At 40.3% G+C, this 21276-nt stretch overlaps 1 protein-coding gene across 1 annotated transcript; it reads right to left on the bottom strand.

Moving 5' to 3' along the window:
* Positions 1–456: 456 nt before the first annotated feature.
* Positions 457–16284, bottom strand: LOC134803307 (suppressor of fused homolog). The gene is made up of 12 exons (XM_063776085.1): positions 16054–16284; positions 15112–15214; positions 14400–14492; positions 12876–13057; positions 12549–12691; positions 10958–11043; positions 9874–10009; positions 9399–9498; positions 7079–7158; positions 6228–6322; positions 2374–2506; positions 457–1820 (listed from the first exon to the last, which is right to left on the bottom strand). Exons 1-12 carry the CDS (start codon positions 16190–16192, stop codon positions 1638–1640), a joined length of 1473 nt encoding a protein of 490 aa, XP_063632155.1. The 5' UTR covers positions 16193–16284; the 3' UTR covers positions 457–1637.
* Between the last annotated feature and the right edge of the window lie 4992 nt (positions 16285–21276).

Here is a 21276-nt window from a genome sequence, read left to right on the forward strand (position 1 = left end):
TGTTGCCACTTTTTAATTTCTACTCTTTTTTGCCAGACTAAGTATGGCAAAATAAATAAATAAATATTAGGGGACATCTTACACAGATCAAACCTAGCCCCAAACTAAGCAAAGCCTGTACTATGGGTGCTAGGCGACGATATACATACTTGTATAGATAAATACATACTAAACAAAACACAAAATGTTGACATAAAATTTGGAAATGGAAAACTGGTAATGTGCAGATTAAAACACTATTTACAAAAATTACAGTCTTTATGTATAAATCCATAATATAGATGGTCAAGCAAATCTTGTCAGTAGAAAAAGGCGCGAAATTCAAATTTTCTATGAGACGATATCCCTTCGCGCCTACATTTTTCAAATTTGCCGCCTTTTTCTACTGACAAGATCTGCTTGACCAAGTATAGTTATCATTTACCTAAAGTACAGTACATATACATTATAGCTAGGTACATTAAAGTTGTGTATGTATAGAGATTTTTACAATGAGAAAGTCTTACAATATCTAACCTAAATAAACTAAAGAGTTCGTAAATCTTGAACCAGCAACCAACAAGGCTAATATAGTTGGTCAAGCAAATCTTGTCAGTACAAAAAGGCGGCAAATTTAAAAAATGTAGGCGCGAAGGGTTATCGTACCATAGAAAATTTGAATTTCGCGCCTTTTTCTACTGACAAATTTGCTTGACCAACTGCAATCTACAACTGCTTGATAAATGCAATGGTTTAAAATTCCGAAATTTAACCTTTTACTATAGAAGAAATAATAGTACTACCGTACAGAAAGGACACTTCCTACAAACCCGAAGTTTGACAGCGGTTCAGGGTCGAATCATGCTATCCCTTTCTAATATATGGCACTATCCCTTTCGGCTATTTAGGGTTGTCAAAATTCAAGTGATTATCTTATCTGTGGTCGTGCACGTAAAAGTCAAGTGGTGCCAACCCTAATAATTGCTCGGAGCAATGCTGAGCCGAACGGAGCCGAGTTCGACCGAAGTCAAGAGTGTCTCCCCACTGCTTTTACCAGATAGTAAAACCTAGCCAAGATGACAATCGGTTGCAGAAAACGAAACTAAACACTGTCTCTATCACTCTTCCATATTAGTCCGATAGAGACAGCTATTTGTTTCGATGGCGAAGGCAGAAGCTAGCCCAACAATAAATGTTTGGATGTCGAAGGCTAGCCCAAGAATAAAGAATAACACTGGGTTTTTAGACCAAGGCACAGAATAAATAATTGTACTACCATACAATTCGCAAACCGAAAACCGAAATTCGCAAATTGCGGGGATCTTTCTCTTTTACTCCAATGAAGGCGTAATTAGAGTGACAAAGAAAGATGCCCGCAATTTGCGAACTTCGTTTTTCGCGGTTATAATCTGTATCTTTCTTAGTAACAATTAGTAATAACAGGCGTGGCTCACTCCGCGATTTCGTCGCTTTGCTACAGGTAGCTAAAAGTACATCCGTTCCACACCAATTTTGGTGGCTAGCCATAAGCCGCGCGTGGCGCTATCGCCACCTAGCGGCCATATCTGTGCTGATCGTAACAGACGCGTTTTGTTAGAGAGTGAGTCTTCTGTACCTAGTACTATTATTTATTCTGTGGTAATAAGTCATTGTTGCCGCTATAATAATTGCTGATCGTACAGCACGGATATCTTTAGTCCGTGTTCGGGCCACGCGAGAGTGAGAGGCAACGATGGCGCTGGCGGCGTGTCGTCCTCGTCTGACTCGGAGTCATCGGCCAGGCGGGAGAGGGGGGCGACGGAGGCTGACACGAGTTTGGCGAGCTCGGGTGACAGTAGGATCTGTAGAAAAAAGTGGCGTTAGACGTCATTTAATACTTTATATATACTTGGTCAAGCAAATCTTGTCAGTAGAAAAAGGCGCGAAATTCAAATTTTCTATGAGACGATAATCCTTCGCGCCTACATTTTTTTAATTTGCCGCCTTTTTCGACTGACAAGATTTGCTTGACCAACTTTATAATGTAGTTTGCCTTGTGCGACCGAGAACTCGCATGCAAGTTTCATTACATTGCGGGTTTTGATCGGTCGGTTGAATTGGACGTAACCAACAGTCCGCAAAGTAACTAAAACCGCATGCGAGTTCGTTCGCCGTCTAAATCAGCCCTAAGTCACAGAATAAGTAATAGTATTATCATACAAAACGGCCACGCCCCGCCCCGCCCCGACTCGCATCACCTCGCCCCGCGACATGAATCTGGCGGACTACTGGCGTCCTCTCAGTAAAGCGACTTACCCACACATACACAATGACGCGTGCACAGACGTGCCGCGCACACATATAAACGCAAATGATTTTTGATGTATGGCGTGTCCGCCCTGTGCCTAAGTATACCTGTAGCCAGTCGCCCTTGCAGCCGTAGGGCTGCGCGGGCGTGACGGCGGCGCCGGCCACGCGCGGCGACAGCACGGTGACCGCGCGCGCGCCGGAGCGCCACGTGAAGTGACGCCCGTGCAGCACGCGCCCGCTGCAGAACAACAAACAAACAAAAGTTTAAATTTAAAAATGGAAAAATTACTGCCTTGGGTGAGACTTGAACTCACGGCCTCTGGATCGATACTCCAGCGCACTGCGATCTGAGCCACCGAGACCTCATCCATAGCCAGCAAATCATTCCACCATATTATGGGTCAAGGGGACCCTAGCGACATCTACCGTAAGAGTGTTACACTTCTTAAACGGCTACCGGAGTTCCAAGTCATATTGGAAATTCACCAGTTACGATGTGCTACCCATACTAATTTTAATTTTTAACAAGCCGAAACATCTGCGATTTATTCTAAGCTTAATGGCTTCGTTCGCAGACGTTTCTGCTTGTTAAAAATTAAAACAATAGGGTATGTTCCTACTAGTCAAATCAGTTACTTTTTTAGAACTGTCAAAACGATTTGCTAATATGGCATTTATATGAAACATTACATCGTTACGTCACGGTCAACTCACCTACTTTTTATATTTCTATCCAATTTATTAAATAGAACTTGTATTTAAAAATAACTCCTATCTGTGTTTTTCTAATAATTATCTGGTGCTTTATTTCATGCGTGGTGTAAAATAATTTATTTTAAATACAGTATAATACCCTATAATAGGGTTGTTGACACATGTTGAATTATATAACTAAATCTAAATAAATAGAAAATGAGCAATTTATCACAATAAATTGGAAACTTAAAAAATATATGGGAATAATAAAAAATACAATACCTCAAAATTAAAAAAAAAAATTAACTTCCAAAGAGGAAAAACATAATGGTACCATTCGATTATTTACATTTTATTTAAAAAATATTGTATAACAACAATATACATAAACGCAATATTTCACCGGCAAAATCGCAATTATCTTGTTTTCTATACATCGAAACGGCTTCTAACGTTACATGGTGACGTCACGATGTATTGCCATTTTGTGTTAGAAGCGTTTCGTCAGTAAAGTGCGGGTGCCAGAATTTGACTATCATTTGTGACTTTTGATTCTCAAAACAAACCTGATCGACAGATACCATTCATAAAACATTGTCAAATACCCTATTTATTCGCAGAAAAAGGGTAAAGATTACATGTGTTAGTGAAAAAATAAAATATGTTTCACCTTTCACCTTTTCCAACTGTTTTAAACAGTATACAAATATTACAGAGGACATGAATTAGCATTTAAATTCTTAAGATAACATAGATTAATGCGAGTAATGGAAACTTATTTTATTATTGGGAGCCTATAATGTCCCACTACTGGGCAAAGGCCCCCCCCCCCCCCACTTTTTCCAGTCTTCCCGATCCTGTGCAGTCTCTGGCCATTGCTTTAAAAAGGAGTCTAACTCGTCTCGCCATCGCCGACGTGGTCTGCCAAATCCTCGTTTTGAGCTGGGCTGCCACTCTGTGGCGATCTTGGCCCACAGCTCACTCGGCATTCGGCAGACATAACCAGCCTAGTCCCACTTTAGCTTGGCCGCTTTCCGAGGTACGTAGACTATTTTTGTTCTGGAGCGGTGCGTGGGTTTCCGGATACGATCCATTAATTTCACACCTAATATCCTGCGCTCCATAGCTCGCTGGCAAACCCCTAGTTTGGACCTCTGACACACCGTCAAAGACCAAGTTGTGCACCGTAGGTGAGAATTGGAAGTATGCACATGTCCATGAGTCTCCGCTTAAGTGACAGGGGGAGATCGCCTTTCATCAGATGTTTCATGGACCAATAGCTCCTCCAGGCGTTTTCAGTCCGTCTTTCGACTTCCGTCTCTTGTCACGCCTGGAAGGAAACTAGTTGGCCCAAGTTAATGTACTCCTTGGGCCCTCCTCCGAAGGCCGCAGAGAGTGATTGCGCAACGCATCATAAGAGGGTACAAGACAATAGGGCACGCAGCCGCTTGCGCCCTCGCCGGCACCATACCGTGGGAGCTTGACGCCCGACTCCTGGCCGAGAGGTACAACCAGCGGACGGAGTTACGCATCGCCGATGAGCGTCTGGCTCCCAGGGAGTTAGAGGCTCGGCTTGATGCGGAAAAGAAGAGAGCGAGGGATCGTTGGAAAAGCCAGCTGGAGGACGAGCCCTATGGTACGTATACCATAGCGGCGCTCCTCGCATCTTTTGACAGCTGGCTAGACCGAAAAAGTGGTACTCTTACGTATAGACAAGTGCAGGTAATGACTGGACACGGCTGCTTCGGTCATTACCTGTACACAATAAGGAGGGAACCTTCGCCAGTTTGTCACCATTGCGGGTACGATGATGACACTGCTTATCACACGATGGTGGAATGCCCAACCTGGGCTCCTGAGAGATGGGAGCTGGAAATGGCCCTGAACGTGGATGATCTCTCGCTGCACAATATAGTAGCAAGAACCCTAGTCAGCGAGAGATCCTGGGCGGCATTCCATAACTTTTCCGAAAAAGTAATGAGAAAGAAGGAAGAAGCGGAGCGGGCGCGCGAGGACAGAGCCGATGCGCATCCGCTACGACAAAGACGGAGGGGAGTCAGGCGGCGGCAATTCGTCAATGCCTTGATTCCCCAGTAGAGCTGCGGGCTGGGGACCCGTAAATAAGGCTCTACACGCTCGAGGAGGGGTTGTAGCGTTACATCCCTCCTCCTCCAATCTGAGGGTGCCCCCGGTGAACAGCCGGGGCGGCCGGGGGAGCATCGTGGTAGAATATTAGTGACCTCACGGTGCTCCCCTATAACGGCAGAGAGGGTAACGCCGCAGGGGTTTTAGTGGGTATTCTCCTCCCCCTCCCTCTGTTTAGCCCCATGATGGGCCCCTCCAGCCCGGGGTGGATGCGTAAACGCATTTCCCCTGCGACAAAAAAAAAAAAAAACAAGTTAATGTACTCCTGGACATATGCAACCGATTCTCCGTTTATCTCAATCCTACGTGGGGTGCTGCTATTTGTCATTAGCTTGGTCTTCGACATGTTCATCCGAAGTCCAACCTCGAGGCTTGCATTGCCGAGGTCTTGAAGCATTGATCGTAGCTCGGAAGCAGTCGAGGAGAATAGAACGATGTCGTCGGCAAATCGAAGATTAGTCAGTCTTCTATTTCCGACGGCAAGGCCCCTATCACCCCAACTCGGGACGAGCTTCCGGAAGACTTGTTCTAGTGTCCTGGTAAACAGTTTCGGCGACAATGGATCTCCTTGTTTGACTCCTTTTTGAAAGCAAACCTGGGTTAACTCAGGGCACTCATACTAAAGTGACGTAGCTAATTATTTTATCTACAATTAAATATATCGATGTTACTGTCAACATCTAAATGTTCTACAAAAAAAAAATATGTATACAAAATCGCTTTGTATACTGCTTCTTAAAATTCTAAAAAGGTGTTTTTTCGTAGAATTTATTTTATTTTTAAACCAGGTCAGTATTTCCACATTGGCACCAAATGTTTTATTCTCATTTTATATCGTTATCCATCTTCATTTATTGTTAAAAGTACATAAAAAGTTAAATTAACCTTAGGTCATAAAAATACCATATATCGACATCTTTTTTATCGATGTCAAATCCCTAGAATGTGCCCCGAGTTATCACAGGTTTCGTTATACTTCTTTAACTATCATGTCTGACTTTTGTATTGCTTTAATGCAATGGGTCCCATATAGACATTTGATCCTAAAAACAAACCTGATCGATTGATACCATAAATAAAAATTAGTCATCTAGCCTATTCAATTGTTATAAACTTACTCTATGGCGAGAGGTAACAAGCTAGCGGCTTCAGGATCCATGATGAGGTGCACTCCCTCCAGGTACTCCACGCGCTCCTCGCCGCGCCACGAACCCTGAAAAACAAACACCTTCTATTACACACCACTCTAATCTGAAAATCGTAATTGGGTACTTTCCTCTACCTAAAATAAATTATTTCACACCGTGCACGATATAAAAACCAGATCATTATTAGAAAAACATAGATAGCAGTTATTTTTAAACATAATTTCTATTTAATAAATCGGATGGAAGTATAAAAAGTAGGTGAGTTGACTGTGACGTCACTACACACGTTTTCATATAAATTCCATATTAGCAAATCGTTTTGACAGTTCTAAAAAAGAAGCTGATTTGATTAGTAGGAAAGTAGCCAATTCAAGACCAAACAATCTTGCCACTTTTTACTAGCGCGTCTTGTATTTATGTAAAAATAAGTAAATGAAAGTACTTTTTTAAATCGTATGAGTAAAATTACCAATAAATAAATTATCTTAAGCGTGTTTATTTATAAAAAGGAATTTACTATTTTACAAACAAATTATTGCAGTGGCAACATTGTCTTACTTTCTTTGGTCTTGAATTACGATTTTCAGTTTAAAAAGATTTAAATAAGAAACGAAAACATAAATCTAGAGATAGACCAAGAAAAGTCTGCAGCGATAATGATAGCATACGCAGTGCAAGTGTTATTTATACGTCATAATTTCATACACGTTTGACGTTTGTTATTTTAAACGTCAAACGTGTATGACTTACTTGCACTGCGTGGGCTATCAAAATCGCTGCAGACATTTCTTGATCAACTCTATTTATCTATCTTAGTTTACCTGCATGAGTTCGGGTATCTCCGGCAGCGCTTTCTCTATGCTCGACATCTCGAAACTGTCCGTCGACATATGTCCCGATACTGCAAAAAAGGTTTTAGAATAAATAGAATAAGAAACTATTTATTGCCACACAAAAAAACAGTCAGGTTTCAAAAAAACCGGGCAAGTGCGAGTCGGACTCGCGCACGAAGGGTTCCGTACCATAATGCAAAAAACGGCAAACCAAAAACCACCCATCCAAGTACTCGTACTGACCCCGCCCGACGTTGCTTAACTTCGGTCAAAAATCACGTTTGTTGTATGGGAGCCCCACTTAAATCTTTATTTTATTCTGTTTTTAGTATTTGTTGTTATAGCGGCAACAGAAATACATCATCTGTGAAAATTTCAACTGTCTAGCTATCACGGTTCGTGAGATACAGCCTGGTGACAGACGGACGGACGGACGGACAGCGGAGTCTAAGTAAGTCCCATTTTACCCTTCGGGTACGGAACCCTAAAAATAATAAGGTTAAAAAAAATTGGCATGTGCGGCAAAAGGAACGGGCTCAGCATACGCTGCGTCAGTCATTTCATTACAAATTGCCTGCGCAGTGCGCAGCGCTGATTTTCAGTTCGTCCCCTTCACTGAACCACATTGATATGTATGCGGGTTAAAGGAAATTTTCCAGAGATAGCTTGTATGTACAACCAAAGCATAAAACAAAATAAGTTTTTGGCAAAAATTGCATTTTTGGTACAAGCTTTTATCGCTGACTGTACTTTTCTTACGACAGACAAGTCAGACAACTAATACTCATCGAGACAATTCTAACAACCCCAAACACAATTAGGTTGCGATGTTTCATCACAGAGTTCCTATGGCCACCTCCTGTCTCTATCATCAGATCAGCTCGATGGTACCATAATATTGCATTGTCATCCGATTTATACATGCATGCAAAATTTCAGCTCAATCGGAAACCGGGAAGTGGATAAAATTTAACTTACAAGATTTGATTACAGAACGACAACAACAAAACCTTGTAAAAAAAAAAACTACAAAGATAAACATCTCTAGTTAAAGTAGGTAATAATAGTACGTTTTTCATGTATCTTTTTAGGGTTCCGTACCTAAAGGGTAAAAACGGGGCCCTATTACCAAAGAGAATTTAGTATAGAGACGGATTGACAAAGTAATTTTTGGAGCCACAGTAAATTTATTAATTTACTGCCATCTTTCGACAACTGATTAAAACTTGGCGCCATCGCTCGAAAAGACGGCACCATACCTTTGACCTGTCCTCGTGCCGCCCAATGTACATCAGGATGTACACTCAGTTTCGATGGAATGTCAACCTTAATTAAAAACAAAGTAGGTAGCATTTCATTTGTCTCGTAAAATTTACGAACAAATGAAATTCAACATAATTGAAAAATACAACAAGATTCTAACTTCCATGGCTATAATTTTGTATGGTGGGCACTACGAGGATATACAGTTGGTTTACATAAGAGATGGGTCTCTATTGTTTCCCAAATAGTTTTAAGTCATAATGTATTGTTCGCCCGCATTTTCGTTAGTCATAATTTATTTGGTTCAGAACGTCACTTTTCAGGATTGCCATAAAACAAACCTAACGTAACCTATCTATAGAATAACCTTACGAAAATCCTGAAAAGTTAACGGGTACTAAACAAAATTAATAACTAACTTAAATCAAAAATATGTCCTTGGTTAAGGCATTGTACAGTGGCTGTATAGAAAAGGTACCACCCCTGCGTACAAACTTCTATGCAGGGGTGGTACCTTTTCTCTTTGGGTCCCAGCGCGCACAAGTTGTTTGCAGAAATCGCGAAGCGTCTGGTTGACGTAACTGGGGACCGAAGAGCTGGCGGCTACCTCGCACAACGTATCAGCATTGCGATACAGCGAGGAAATGCCGCCAGCATCCTTGGTACAATGCCTCAAGGGCCTATAAGGGGATTTAAGCTAGTCAGTAATTTAGTTTAGTAGTACCAAAAAGAATGTAGTACTGTATACATCTTTTATGCTTAGAGCATTTAATACTGGAGTCGCCTTTAAGAGATTACCCCTCTGCCGAAAAACTTGCACAATTGTGCAAACTTTTGTATGTTCTGACATGGCTATTTGTACGCTACGTACAAATCATGTAGAAACAGCAATACATTTGACGTCCCCTCCCCCGCAAAAATCGGCAGACGGTTTCGTAAAGAAAATGATAAGTCAAGTTACTAAATGCTCTAAGCTTTTATGTAAATAAATATATATTTCAAGTTTTCCCGTTTGATAAATTAATTTGACTGGCCCAAGACGTACCTTCGGTGGGTCGGTCGGCCATGGAGCTGAGGCCCCGCTGGAGGGTGTCTTTGATCTGTTGCTCCGCGCGCGGCGACATGGAGCCCGTCTCCTCCTTGCTCTGAAATTGCAAATATTGTCTTTGTTTACCGCGACAGTTACATCCATACTTAATATTATAAAGGCGAAAGTGTGTCTGTCTGTCTGTTACCTCTTCACGCTTAAACCGCTGAACGGATTTAGTTTAAATTTGGTATAGAGATAGTTTAAGTCCCGGGGAAGGACATAGGATAGTTTTTATGTCGGAAATCATCCCTGAAGAGAGTGCAAAGGGTTAATTGAAAGAGTTAATGCATTGCCTAATAATTTAGGTAAGCAATGCGCGGGTTGAATGATTGCTATTAGCATTATCCAGGCGCTATACCTGCTTTAGCTGCTGTCACTAATTCCACGCGGACAAAGTCGCGGGCAAAAGCTAGTACTGCTATAAACTTACTGGTGTCCAGGGTAGAGCGGTGACTCTAGCCGACACTCCCGCCAAGTGCGCAGGGCTCCTGATCTGTCGCGCGACTCGCACTCTCCTCGCGGACGTGCGACGGGACACCTGTGTCACTAGCCAGCTGCCGCCGCAACTGGAAAGAAACAAGGGTTGGACATGTTCATTTGAATACGCAATAACCCCAAAATACCCCCCCGGCACTTCATCCACTCACGGTTCCAATATATCTTTCAACTTCCTACGCCACGAAATACAATATCTAAAAACTTTACTAGAGTCAGACCAAGAAAACTCTTCAGAGATTTTGATAGCCCACGCTGTCCAAGTGTTATTTTAAACGTCAAACTTTTATGAAATTATGATGTATAAATAACAGTTGCACTGCGTGGGTTATCAAAATCGCTGTAGACTTTTTTTGGTCTAACTGTACCATACCTGGTAGCGTTTATAACCAACCTAGAGTCAATCAAATTGTATTGAAGTAAAAGTTCTCTCATGTTCAACAATACCAACAATAGTTTGAAATGCTTACTTTTCACACTTCCATCATAAATAGCTACTGGTACTTATAGTCCGACAAGAAATTGTAGAAAAGTATTGAGGGCGCCACTTCCTACGTATCTGTCACATTTTTGACGTAAAATGCTTAAGCATGGCAACAATTAGTATGGAATTTTATAGTTCCATTTTATTTCATTTCTACTATTTTATGGCGCACTATACCACCCTACAACATCACGGTTACCGTATTTTTTTCTCGTGCACAATTTTTAAACCTTAAAGTGGCAATGAGGTTTGAATTGTTTTTTTAATCGCCAATATCGGGTGTGTTAACCTTTTGAGCACTACAGACGGCAATTGACGTCAACGCAAAATCGTGACAACGACGCCAAAGACGGCATTTGACGTCGATCGTTTTTTGACGAAAATCTACTGAATAACACCCCACTTTTAGGTTGGCATTATTTATTCACAAAACTAAATTTTACCCCCGTGGCGTCAGTGGCACGGCAAATGGATGCGCCGTTTGGCGTTCAAAAGGTTAAAGGGTTAATCCTAAATGAACCAAAAAGAGACGGACCTGGGATCTTCTTGCAGCAGTTTGAGCACCTCGAAGCCGGAGCTGCGCTGCGCCGCGCGGAGCTCGCGCCCCGTGCATCCTACCAACTGAAAATAGTTATTTGTTTCACTCGGGGGCAAAGTTGTTGTTTAACCGCTCGTGCTAATATTGATATCCGAGCAAGCGATGGATTCCAAAATTGAACCACGAGCGTAGCGAGTGGTTCGAAAAATGGAATCTTGAGCGTTGCGAGGGTTTCAAAGCACGAGGATTAAACAAAATTTGCCCCCGAGTGAAACAAAATTTTTCACCACACCAACGAAGCAAATATTAAATGTAAAATATCAGTCAAAATCAAATCCAAATGAATGTTATTAAATATTTATCATCCAAAATCATCATTTAAAAGTCAATTCTACCAGAAAACAACTCAAAATTTGCATTTGATTACTTTGCCTCACATATGAATAAAATGCAACTTTGCTATCAGTTTTTGAAGTGCAAAGTAAGCCTTTCCGAGCTGGTGTGGTGAAAATAAACAGAAACATTATTAACGTCAAGCGGACCCCAGGCTCCCATGAGCCGTGGCAAAATGCCGGGACAGGTAACGCGAGGAAGAAATTTAATTTAGTTTAATTTAATTTAGTTTTCAATATCTTTAAGTATCTCTGTTTATTTTCCCTACAAGTGTCCACCTTCCCCCATAGCTCCTCTTAGCACACCTGACTTTATTGGATTTGTAAAACATTTATTTACAAACAAGATTACAGTATGTAACTGAACGAAAAGCAATTACTCATAATTCATAATTTATTGCATAATTTCATAATTCATAATTTATTGCATAATAATCATGTGGTACAAGACAGATTACATTAGGGTAAGTTCACACATGAACCCTGTTAGGGCACAGCAAATGTTCCTTAAAACTAAACTATAACTAGGATGTGCAGTGCAGGCACATATGTATTTAAAATAAACGCATTTTGATACTTATGTTCAAGGCATAAGATTAAAAGCTAATATTTATTATTTTATACTTATGTTATTACATTAGTAACTTATCTGCGTATGATTTTTGATAGGTACCATTGATTTATTATTATTAATTTGTTTTTAAATACACTCCCATAGTATCATTAATAAATTAGCATTAAGAATATTTAATTAAATTTATCATTCATTAATAAATTAGCATTAAATATATTTAATTCATCAATTTATCACCTCAACTCAAACCCATTAATGTTTAGGTCATACTGAGCAACTTTTACTATGGGACCAACCACGACAACGCGGAAAAAAAATTGGATGTTTCATACATTTTGCTGGTCTGATGTTGAAATTTCTTATGGGAGAGTCAATTTTTTTTTCGCGATTTCGGGGTTGGTCCTATAGTAAAAGTTGCTTAGGGGCTATTCATAAATTACATCATTTCAAATTAGGGGGAGGGGGGCTGGACATCGGATGATAGCATGACGTTGGAGGAAACGGGGTCATTCGAAGCATGATTTTTGGATGATTTTGGGGGGGGTCAAAAATCGCTCAGTTACATACTGCATAGTGGTATTACTAAAATAAATTAATAATAATTACTTTATTTATTTTGTACCTGCAAAAAGTTGACTTGTCCGTAAGGCGTGTCGGTGGGTCGCAGGCGAGCGTCGTCGGCCACCAGTAGATGGCGCACGCGAGACGCGCTCGCGTCCAGCGGCGCGTGCCACGACACGTGGTCGCCTGATACAAACTTGTTACCTGCAAACATATGAATTTGACGGTGAATATAATTTCATTGTTTTTACTTTAAAATTCCGACGTTTCAGCTGAGTTGCACCAGCTGTGGTCACTGTAAGACCACACTACCACAGGGGTCAGGAGCCATTAGAGGGTAGATTTTGTTTACTTTAAACTATAGGTACCTAAAAATACAGACTATAACCTGTGCTGAAGATGTATCTAGCCAACGCCTGCAGCAGCGCCGCAGGCCACAATGGCGGAGCACCAGCGGCCGGCAAGGCCAGACGGAAGGTCAGCTCCAGGCCGTACCCGGACGGCTGCGAGCGATCTGTCCCGGGGACCGGGTGGACACGGCCGTCTCCGTGCAGGTCTGACAGGCCAAAGCTGGAAATAAGGTTAATAGGGTATTTAAAATATATTATTTTACACCATGCATGAAATAAAGCACCAGATAATTATTAGAAAAATACTGATAAGAGTTATTTTTAAACACAAGTTCTATTTAATAAATCTGATAGAAATATAAAAAGTAGGTGAGTTGACCGTGACGTCACGATGTAATGTTTCATATAAATTCCATATTAGCAAATCGTTTTGACAGTTCTAAAAAAGTAACTGATTTGACTAGTAGGAAAATACCCAATTGTGTGACTTAAATGATGGTATAATTATAGACTTGAAATTTGGTTTAAGTGGATATATGCAGGATATATGACATACATGGATGATCACTTTTTGTCTTTCATTTTCTAATTAAAGTGTAGTTGGACTTAAAAGTTGGTCAAGCAGATCTTGTCAGTAGAAAAAGGCGGCAAATTTAAAAAATGTAGGCGCGAAGGGTCGTCTCATAGAAAATTTTAATTTCGCGCCTTTTTCTACAGACAAGATTTGCTTGACCATCTATAAATCATTTATTAAAACTAGAGGACCTGAATAAAATAATAGAAGAAAATCTAGATATAGAGAGATTTAAAAATAATTAGACAATAATAGCCTCCTAAGGCCCAAGGTCCTACCTAAAGTATTTATTCAGGTCAATGAAATTTAAATCATATTCGATTGGAACAGAGTAGCTTTTGCTTTGTTTCGTTCAGTTTTTGAACAACGCAAAATCAACTCTTTCCTACATTGCAGGTTCAAATTTCTGTGGCAAATTTTGCATTTTTCATTTGTATGGCCGAGCCTTAGGAGGATAATTACATATATTGAAATATGATGCGCATATTAGTAATTAGCTGTTTTAACACTGCTATCAAATATTTTACACACACATAGTTTTTTTTTGTCATAAGTGTGCATAAATGGTTTCTTTTTACATTAGTGCCACAATTTAAATATGCCTAACTTCCTATCCATACTAATATTATAAATGCGAGAGTGTGTCTGTCTGTCTGTTACCTCTTCACGCTTAAACCGCTGAACGAATTTAGTTTAAATTTGGCATAGAGATAGCTTGAGTCTCTCAGAAGGACATACGAGTTTTTATGTCGGAAATCATCTCTAAAGAGAGTGAAAAGGGGTGGAATTGAGAGTTAATAAATTGCCTGATTGATGTAAGCATTAACTTATCAAATTGAATGATTGCTAATACACTTTATCCAGGCGCTATACTTTGCTACTGAACAGTGTTTATTAACAAAAGTTGCCTAATGAATACCCCCGGCTTTACTGATTCCACGCAGACAAAGTCGCGGGCAAAAGCTAGTTGTACTATATTGCAACATACCTGACATAGTGCCAGTGCGGAGGCACTTGCTCCTCAGGTACTCCAGGGTGCCAGTACATGCTGATGTAGTCCAATGGGTCCTCACCGCCGAGCCTGCAACCATGTTTAGTTATATTTAGCCTAGTCGGTGACCCTGCGTCGTCGTCGTGGTCGAGGGAAACCTCAAAAACAATGGGCAGACGACATCATACAACTAGCTGGAAAGAACTGGATGGAAACAGCAAAAACCAGAGAGAAATGGAAGGGTAAAGAGGGGGCTTTCACCCAGCAGGGATCAGTGCAATCAAAGGTGGAACCAAAGGTGAGGATTTGTGGAGTATGTGCCGACAACCTCCGATCGTCCAAGAAGTAGCGCTGCGGAAGTGGAGATGGATCGGTCATACCCTGCGAAGAGGAGATACAAACAACGCCAGTATCGCGTTCGAGTGGCGGCCTCAGGGCGGGAAGCGAGCCCGCAAACGCCCTGTACACACCTGGAGGCGCAGCGTAGAGAACGAGCTGACAGCCGTAGGACTGAGCTGGAACGAGGCCAGGACGGTTGCTCAAGACAGGAAGGCGTGGAAGGATCTTGTGGAGGCCCTATGCACCTCCGGGGTGCCCTAGGACAGACAACAACAACAAAGCACTGAGTAAATAAAGCTATAATAATTAGATTATAAGTTTAGTGTGTATACATAAGAAAGTTTGAAGAGATACAGATAGCATAACTCACCAGTACTTTAGGCGTGTGGTGACCTGCAGAGGATTAGGCTGGTCAGGGTACAGCTCCGAGCATGCATCACACAGCGCTTTAAGTCCGGCTGGGACCAGTCTATCTGTAAGAGTTGGTAAGAGTATATTCACTTAATATTAATCAAAGCATTGTTTGTTTCAAAGTATACAGAGGCATTACTGTAGACTAAATTGACCTATTACTTCATAATTGATAGTCATAGGTGTGATAGATTCAGATATACTGCTAAGTAAAATCCAGGTTTTAAGTATTTTCAATAGTAGGTACACTAGTTCTGCCTGTCAAGAATAAAAATATCTAAGTTATAGTCTTGTGTTGGTCATGAACTAAGAACTGTAAAGATGAAATCCCATAAAGGACCGAAAAGAACAAAATTTTTTGCACACTCTTAATCGGTTGTTAGGTCCTATGGACACACAGTACAGTGGGATTGATGAGTGCTTGACATGAGTGAAACAGAAAATAGACTGAACGAATGGTTCACAATGACGCTGGAACGAATGCGAATGAGATACAAGAGTGACAAACAGTCCTAAATCAAATATTTTTTTCAAAATTTTTATTTTTTTGTCTCTAGCTTTTTAATGTTTAACCGTCATATAATATCGTACAACTTAAATTGTAATTCAGTTGCCAAAGGTTTACAAAAAAACTACTGTAAAATTTATTCATATTCATTCCCAGCTGTCAACGACTGAACTGAACTAAAAGACCGAACTAGTTATTTTGACCGATTGACCGAGAGCGGAGCGCTCTCTGTAGTGACCGAGGAGGCACAAGCCTACTCATTTCTATGCTTACCAACAATCCAGGTCCAGCGAAATCATCATGGTGATTTAGAATTACACTTTCTCCTAAAACTTAAAGTCTTAGTCATAACAAAAGAACGATTCATTTATCACAATTTAATTCTAAACCTACCAGCTTGAGAAGCAGCCTGTTCAGCCTCCTGGCTGTTGGAGGATTCGCCCGTGCCCAGGCCCTGCGCCCGCGCAAGGAAGCTCAGCGCGCTGCTCCGCACCACCCCGTCCCCCGGCGGCCCGGGCCCGCTGGCTGCCATCGCACAATATACCGAATTACTTAATTGCTAACCAATATTAACGCGCAGGGAACGAAATAATGGATAAATGCGAGTTTGGAGTTTATCGTGAGTTTGTCGTCGACAAAAGAAACAAAAGCGATGAAACGTCATGTCCAGTGTTGCTAACTTGGATTTTGAAAAAATGCTAGACTAATGTCTAGAATATGCCAAAAATAAGCTATTTTTTTTAAATAAGCTATTAAAAAATACTAAAATTTCACTTGAAAATATGCAGTAAAATACTTATACTTTAGGTTCTGTATTTTTTAAATGATTTCCATATATTAAAGTGATAAATTGGTCATTTGTTATTTTACTAAATTTTATTATAAAGGCCGTAACACACTATCGCACCGCACCAAGGTCATTGTGCGACGCACCGATAAGTAAGAGCGAGAAAGAGATATCGCTTTCTCGCTCTTACTTATGGGTGCGTCGCACAATGACCTTGGTGCGGTGCGATAGTCTGTTCTCACTATAAAATTCAACATGCGTCGTCATCCCTACTTACAGTATCTTCTTATGGCTCCTCTACACGAATGGCCAACGCCGGCCAATCCAAGGGACGCAGCCATGGGGTAGACTGAGATAGCAATATCACTTGCTCCCTCTAATGCATAAACGCAACCCAAACGTCCCTTGGATTAGCCGGCGTTGGCCATTCGTGTAGAGGAGCCATAAGTAGTTTGTGCTACTTACCAAGTGAGAGCAAAATGCAAGCAAAGCGCCACTAGGCGATGGCGTATATTGTTGCTGCAAAGTTGGTGCTAACTTGGCTTAGACCAAATATGATAAAAAATATGCCAGATGCTAAATGGAAAATTTTGGTGCCAAAGCGAGTGAAAATATGGCAGATATGGCATCTTTATATATAAACGCGAGCGGCTTTGACGGTAGAAACAAATTAAATTATGCTCAAACAAAAGAGCGTAAAAAAATAACACTTTTGAATCGACAACATATATCCGCAAAATTCGTATTGTCGCGTATTTTGCATTTAAAAGTGAAAAAATTTCGACAAACAATACTAAAGGCTCAATTTGTTGGTTGACATTTGACAGCTATGCGTTGCGTTTAGAAACTGCAAACATGCTTACAAGTTAGGTTGGTCGTATTTTTTTTAATAAAAAGCAAGACGAATATTACTGTTTATTTGATGACTTTCCGGTATGTATAATGGTTATTATTTGCATTAAGTTTCGTTTCATATGGATATGTATACCGGTATAATTATTACATAAATTTGTTTTTAAGCCAGAACGTGCGATAGTCTGTTACGGCTTTTAAGACGATAGCAACACTGCCTAGACGTCAACGACGGCTGTTATTCGAAAATACTTTATCCGGTACTCCAGACGTGATAAAAACCTGTTAAATAGTGTATTGTGTGTGTTAACAATAAAAAATAGTCACCGAACATAGTGCAAACGCCATCGTAACGTAACGAGATTTGAACTTCAAAGCGTTCCATGGGTGTATTGTGTTTAGTATAAACATCGGTCTCTCAGTTGTATTTTAATATTTCAGAATGATTCCAAATATTCTTACATGTCAAGGCACTACTAGCTACCTGGAAATGCAAGTGAAAGCAACCTTGAAGCAGCTGTGATAAACTAATAAGTGAGCGAGATGAAAATGACGTTGTTCAAAGAAACTTTGAGTTAAGTGCCAGCTGACTGTAACACACTCTAATTAAGTACATTGCCAGTGTGAAACAGTGCAAAAAGCTACAGTGTATTGTGGACATATTTAATAACTGTGCTTTAGACTATGAATCAAATTTGAGGTGTATCGGTGAATTGGAAAGTCAACTGCATAAAGCTAATAAGTTATCTCCGGAGTCAATGTAAGTTGAATATAAGATTAAATATAATAAGATATATAGATAGTATATATGTCGCAGTCAAAAGTGTGAACTGGTCAAAAGAACTTTTAACCGACAAAAACAGGCAAAACTGCTTTTGACTGAGCATGTTGGTCAAAAGTAGTTATACCTGAAAATCATTGGTTAATAGTAATTGTGTTGTGACTGTTACTATCAGTCAAAAGTACTCGCAGAGATAGGTAGGTTAGGGTTATTTTTTTGCTACGCCCAAAAAACTAAACTGTTCCCAGAGATAGGTAGGTTAGGGTTATTTTTTTTTTGCTACGCCCTAAAAACGAAACTGCTGCCAGAAATAGGTATGATTTTCAGGTAAAACTACTTTTGACCAACATGCTCAGTCAAAGCAGTTTTGCCTGTTTTTGTCGGTTAAAAGTTCTTTGGCCAGTTCACACTTTTGACTGCAACAGGTTGGGCTGGACATATGGCAAGGGAAGGTAAAGATAAGTGGGATAGAGAGGAAGCGGAATGGTATCCTAGAGATGGAAAAAGGAGAGAAGGGAGACCAATAATGAGGTGGTCGGATGACATAAAGAAGCATGCGGGACCTAATTGGATAGGGACGGCAAGGGATAGAGAGCTGTGGAGAGAGCTGGGGGAGGCCTATGCCAAGAAGGCAGACTGAAATAATTATTAAAAAGCAATGACATAAAAATTATTTAATAAAGTTACTAAGGAAAAAATATTGAAACTAATTGATATAAATGAAATGTGAATTTATTTAAATGTAATATGTGCTGAAATTTAATTTTTTGGTCAATAAAGGCTATTCTATTCTATTCTATTCTATTCTAATTTGACAGGTGACAACAAAAAAAATATTAATTCCTGCTAAAATTTCAGAGTCATAGTGAAGCATAGTACATAGTACCAAAACAAGGTTGATTTTTAGGGTTCTGTAGCCAAAGGGTAAAAACGGGACCCCTATTACGAGGACTCCAATATGTTATTAGATCAAAACAAATTATTTTCAGAAAATATTTAATTTAGGCTTAGGGATGGCGAGGCTCCATAAACCTTCAGTAAGTAGTGCATAAGTATCCTTGGAAAAATTCGACCTATGCCGCCGTGGGTGGCCCGGTGGCAGAATGGCACAGGCACCTGCTGCAATAGCAGAGGACGCTGCTTTGATTCCAGCCTAGGGCACTGGAGGCCTTGGTCACTTTTTAGGGTTGCGTACCCATAGGGTAAAAACGGGACCCTATTAAATATTAAGACTCTGCTGTCCGTCTGTCTGTCACCAGGCTGTATCTCAAGATCTCATGAACCGTGATAACTAGATTAACTAGACAGTTTCAATTTTCACAAATGATGTATTTCTGGTGCTGCTATAACAACAAATACTAAAAACAAATTAAAGAAATATTTAAGCGGGGCCAATGCAATGCTAGGCTGGATATGACTGATGAAATGAGTAAATTTTTATTAATATGTTTTAATATGACATGTTGGTGGCAAACAAGCATACAAGGCTGTTAATGCCAATGGTAAGTGGGAGTTTAGACTAGACCTCTGCTTCTCCAAGGGACTCACATTGCTGACCGAGTAAATTTTTATTAATATGTTTTAATATGACATGTTGGTGGCAAACAAGCATACAAGGCTGTTAATGCCGATGGTAAGTGGGAGTTTAGACTAGACCTCTGCTTCTCCAAGGGACTCACATTGCTGACCGAGTAAATTTTTATTAATATGTTTTAACATGGCATGTTGGTGGCAAACAAGCATACAACTCATACAAGGCTGTTAATGCCGATGGTAAGTGGGAGTTTAGACTAGACTTCTGATTCTCCAAGGGACTCACATTGTTGACCGAGTAAATTTTTATTAATATGTTTTAATATGACATGTTGGTGGCAAACAAGAATACAAGGCTGTTAATGCCGATGGTAAGTGGGAGTTTAGATTAGACCTCTGCTTCTCCAAGGGACTCACATTGTTGACCGAGTAAATTTTTATTAATATGTTTTAATATGACATGTTGGTGGCAAACAAGAATACAAGGCTGTTAATGCCGATGGTAAGTGGGGGTTTAGACTAGACCTCTGCTTCTCCAAGGGACTCACATTGCTGACCGGTTACAAATCTATTACACTCATACTAGGGTTCCGTACCTGAAGGGTAACTAAAAAACGGGAACCTATTAGCGATTCCGACTCGCACTTGGCCGGTTTTTCTTAGTAGGTATATGACATTTATTTCAGTTTTACTTCATTGTCCGTCTGTCTGTCTGTCTGTCACCAGGCTGTATCTCATGAACCGTGATAGGCCTAGGCAGTTGAAATTTTCACAGATGATGTATTTCTGTTACCGCTATAACAACAAATACTAAAAAGTATGGAACCCTTCGTGCGCGAGCACTTGCCCGGTTTGACATTTCAGGCTCCGTCACACAGGCGCGTTTCGCGTGCGGCGCGTGAGCGGGGCGCGCCGCTTTTTCATATAAAACGCTCAGGCCCGGCTCTGAAATCGCGCCGGTGTGACGGAACCTTTATTTCAGTTTACTCCACTGTCCCTCTGTCACCAGGCTGTATCTCATGAACCGTGATAGCTAGACAGTTGAAATTTTCACACATGATGTATTTCTGTTGCCGCTATAACAACAAATATTAAAAAGTGTTCCGTTCTTGATGGGTGAGTCCGACTCGCACTTATTCAGTTTTTTTTTTTGTAAACGAATTTAATATTAACGGATAGGCATTAATATTAAAGAATGAAATAGTAGTGATAATTTCCATACTTATACTTTAGTGCCATGAAGGGTAGGTACAAAAGGGTTCCCTCTTTTGAGATTGGAAAGTGGGCTAGGTTATAAATGCGGCCTTCACAGAACCGATCTGCGACCAGAAAAGTGGGTCAGGTTAGAACTGTGATCCTTACAGAACCGAACTGCTACCAGAAAAGCGGATTAGGTTTTTTTAATTACATATTTGTTTTTAGATATAATTATCGGAATAGTAAATTTTTCGAGTTATGATTGTATGTTACGGATTTAAAGTTTTCTGAGATGAGATAGGTTTGTAACCGCCTTGATGAAGGTATGAAGTCTAAAAGTAAATAATTACTTAATTCAAAATGAGTATTACCTATTACTATTATTTATTTTACCCGAGCGAAGCCGGGTTTTCATCTAGTTTTTTAAATTTGCTACCAAAATCATAAATAAATATGCCAAAAAACT

Source organism: Cydia splendana, chromosome 26 (assembly GCF_910591565.1).
Source record: "Cydia splendana chromosome 26, ilCydSple1.2, whole genome shotgun sequence".
Classification (NCBI taxonomy): domain Eukaryota; kingdom Metazoa; phylum Arthropoda; class Insecta; order Lepidoptera; family Tortricidae; genus Cydia; species Cydia splendana.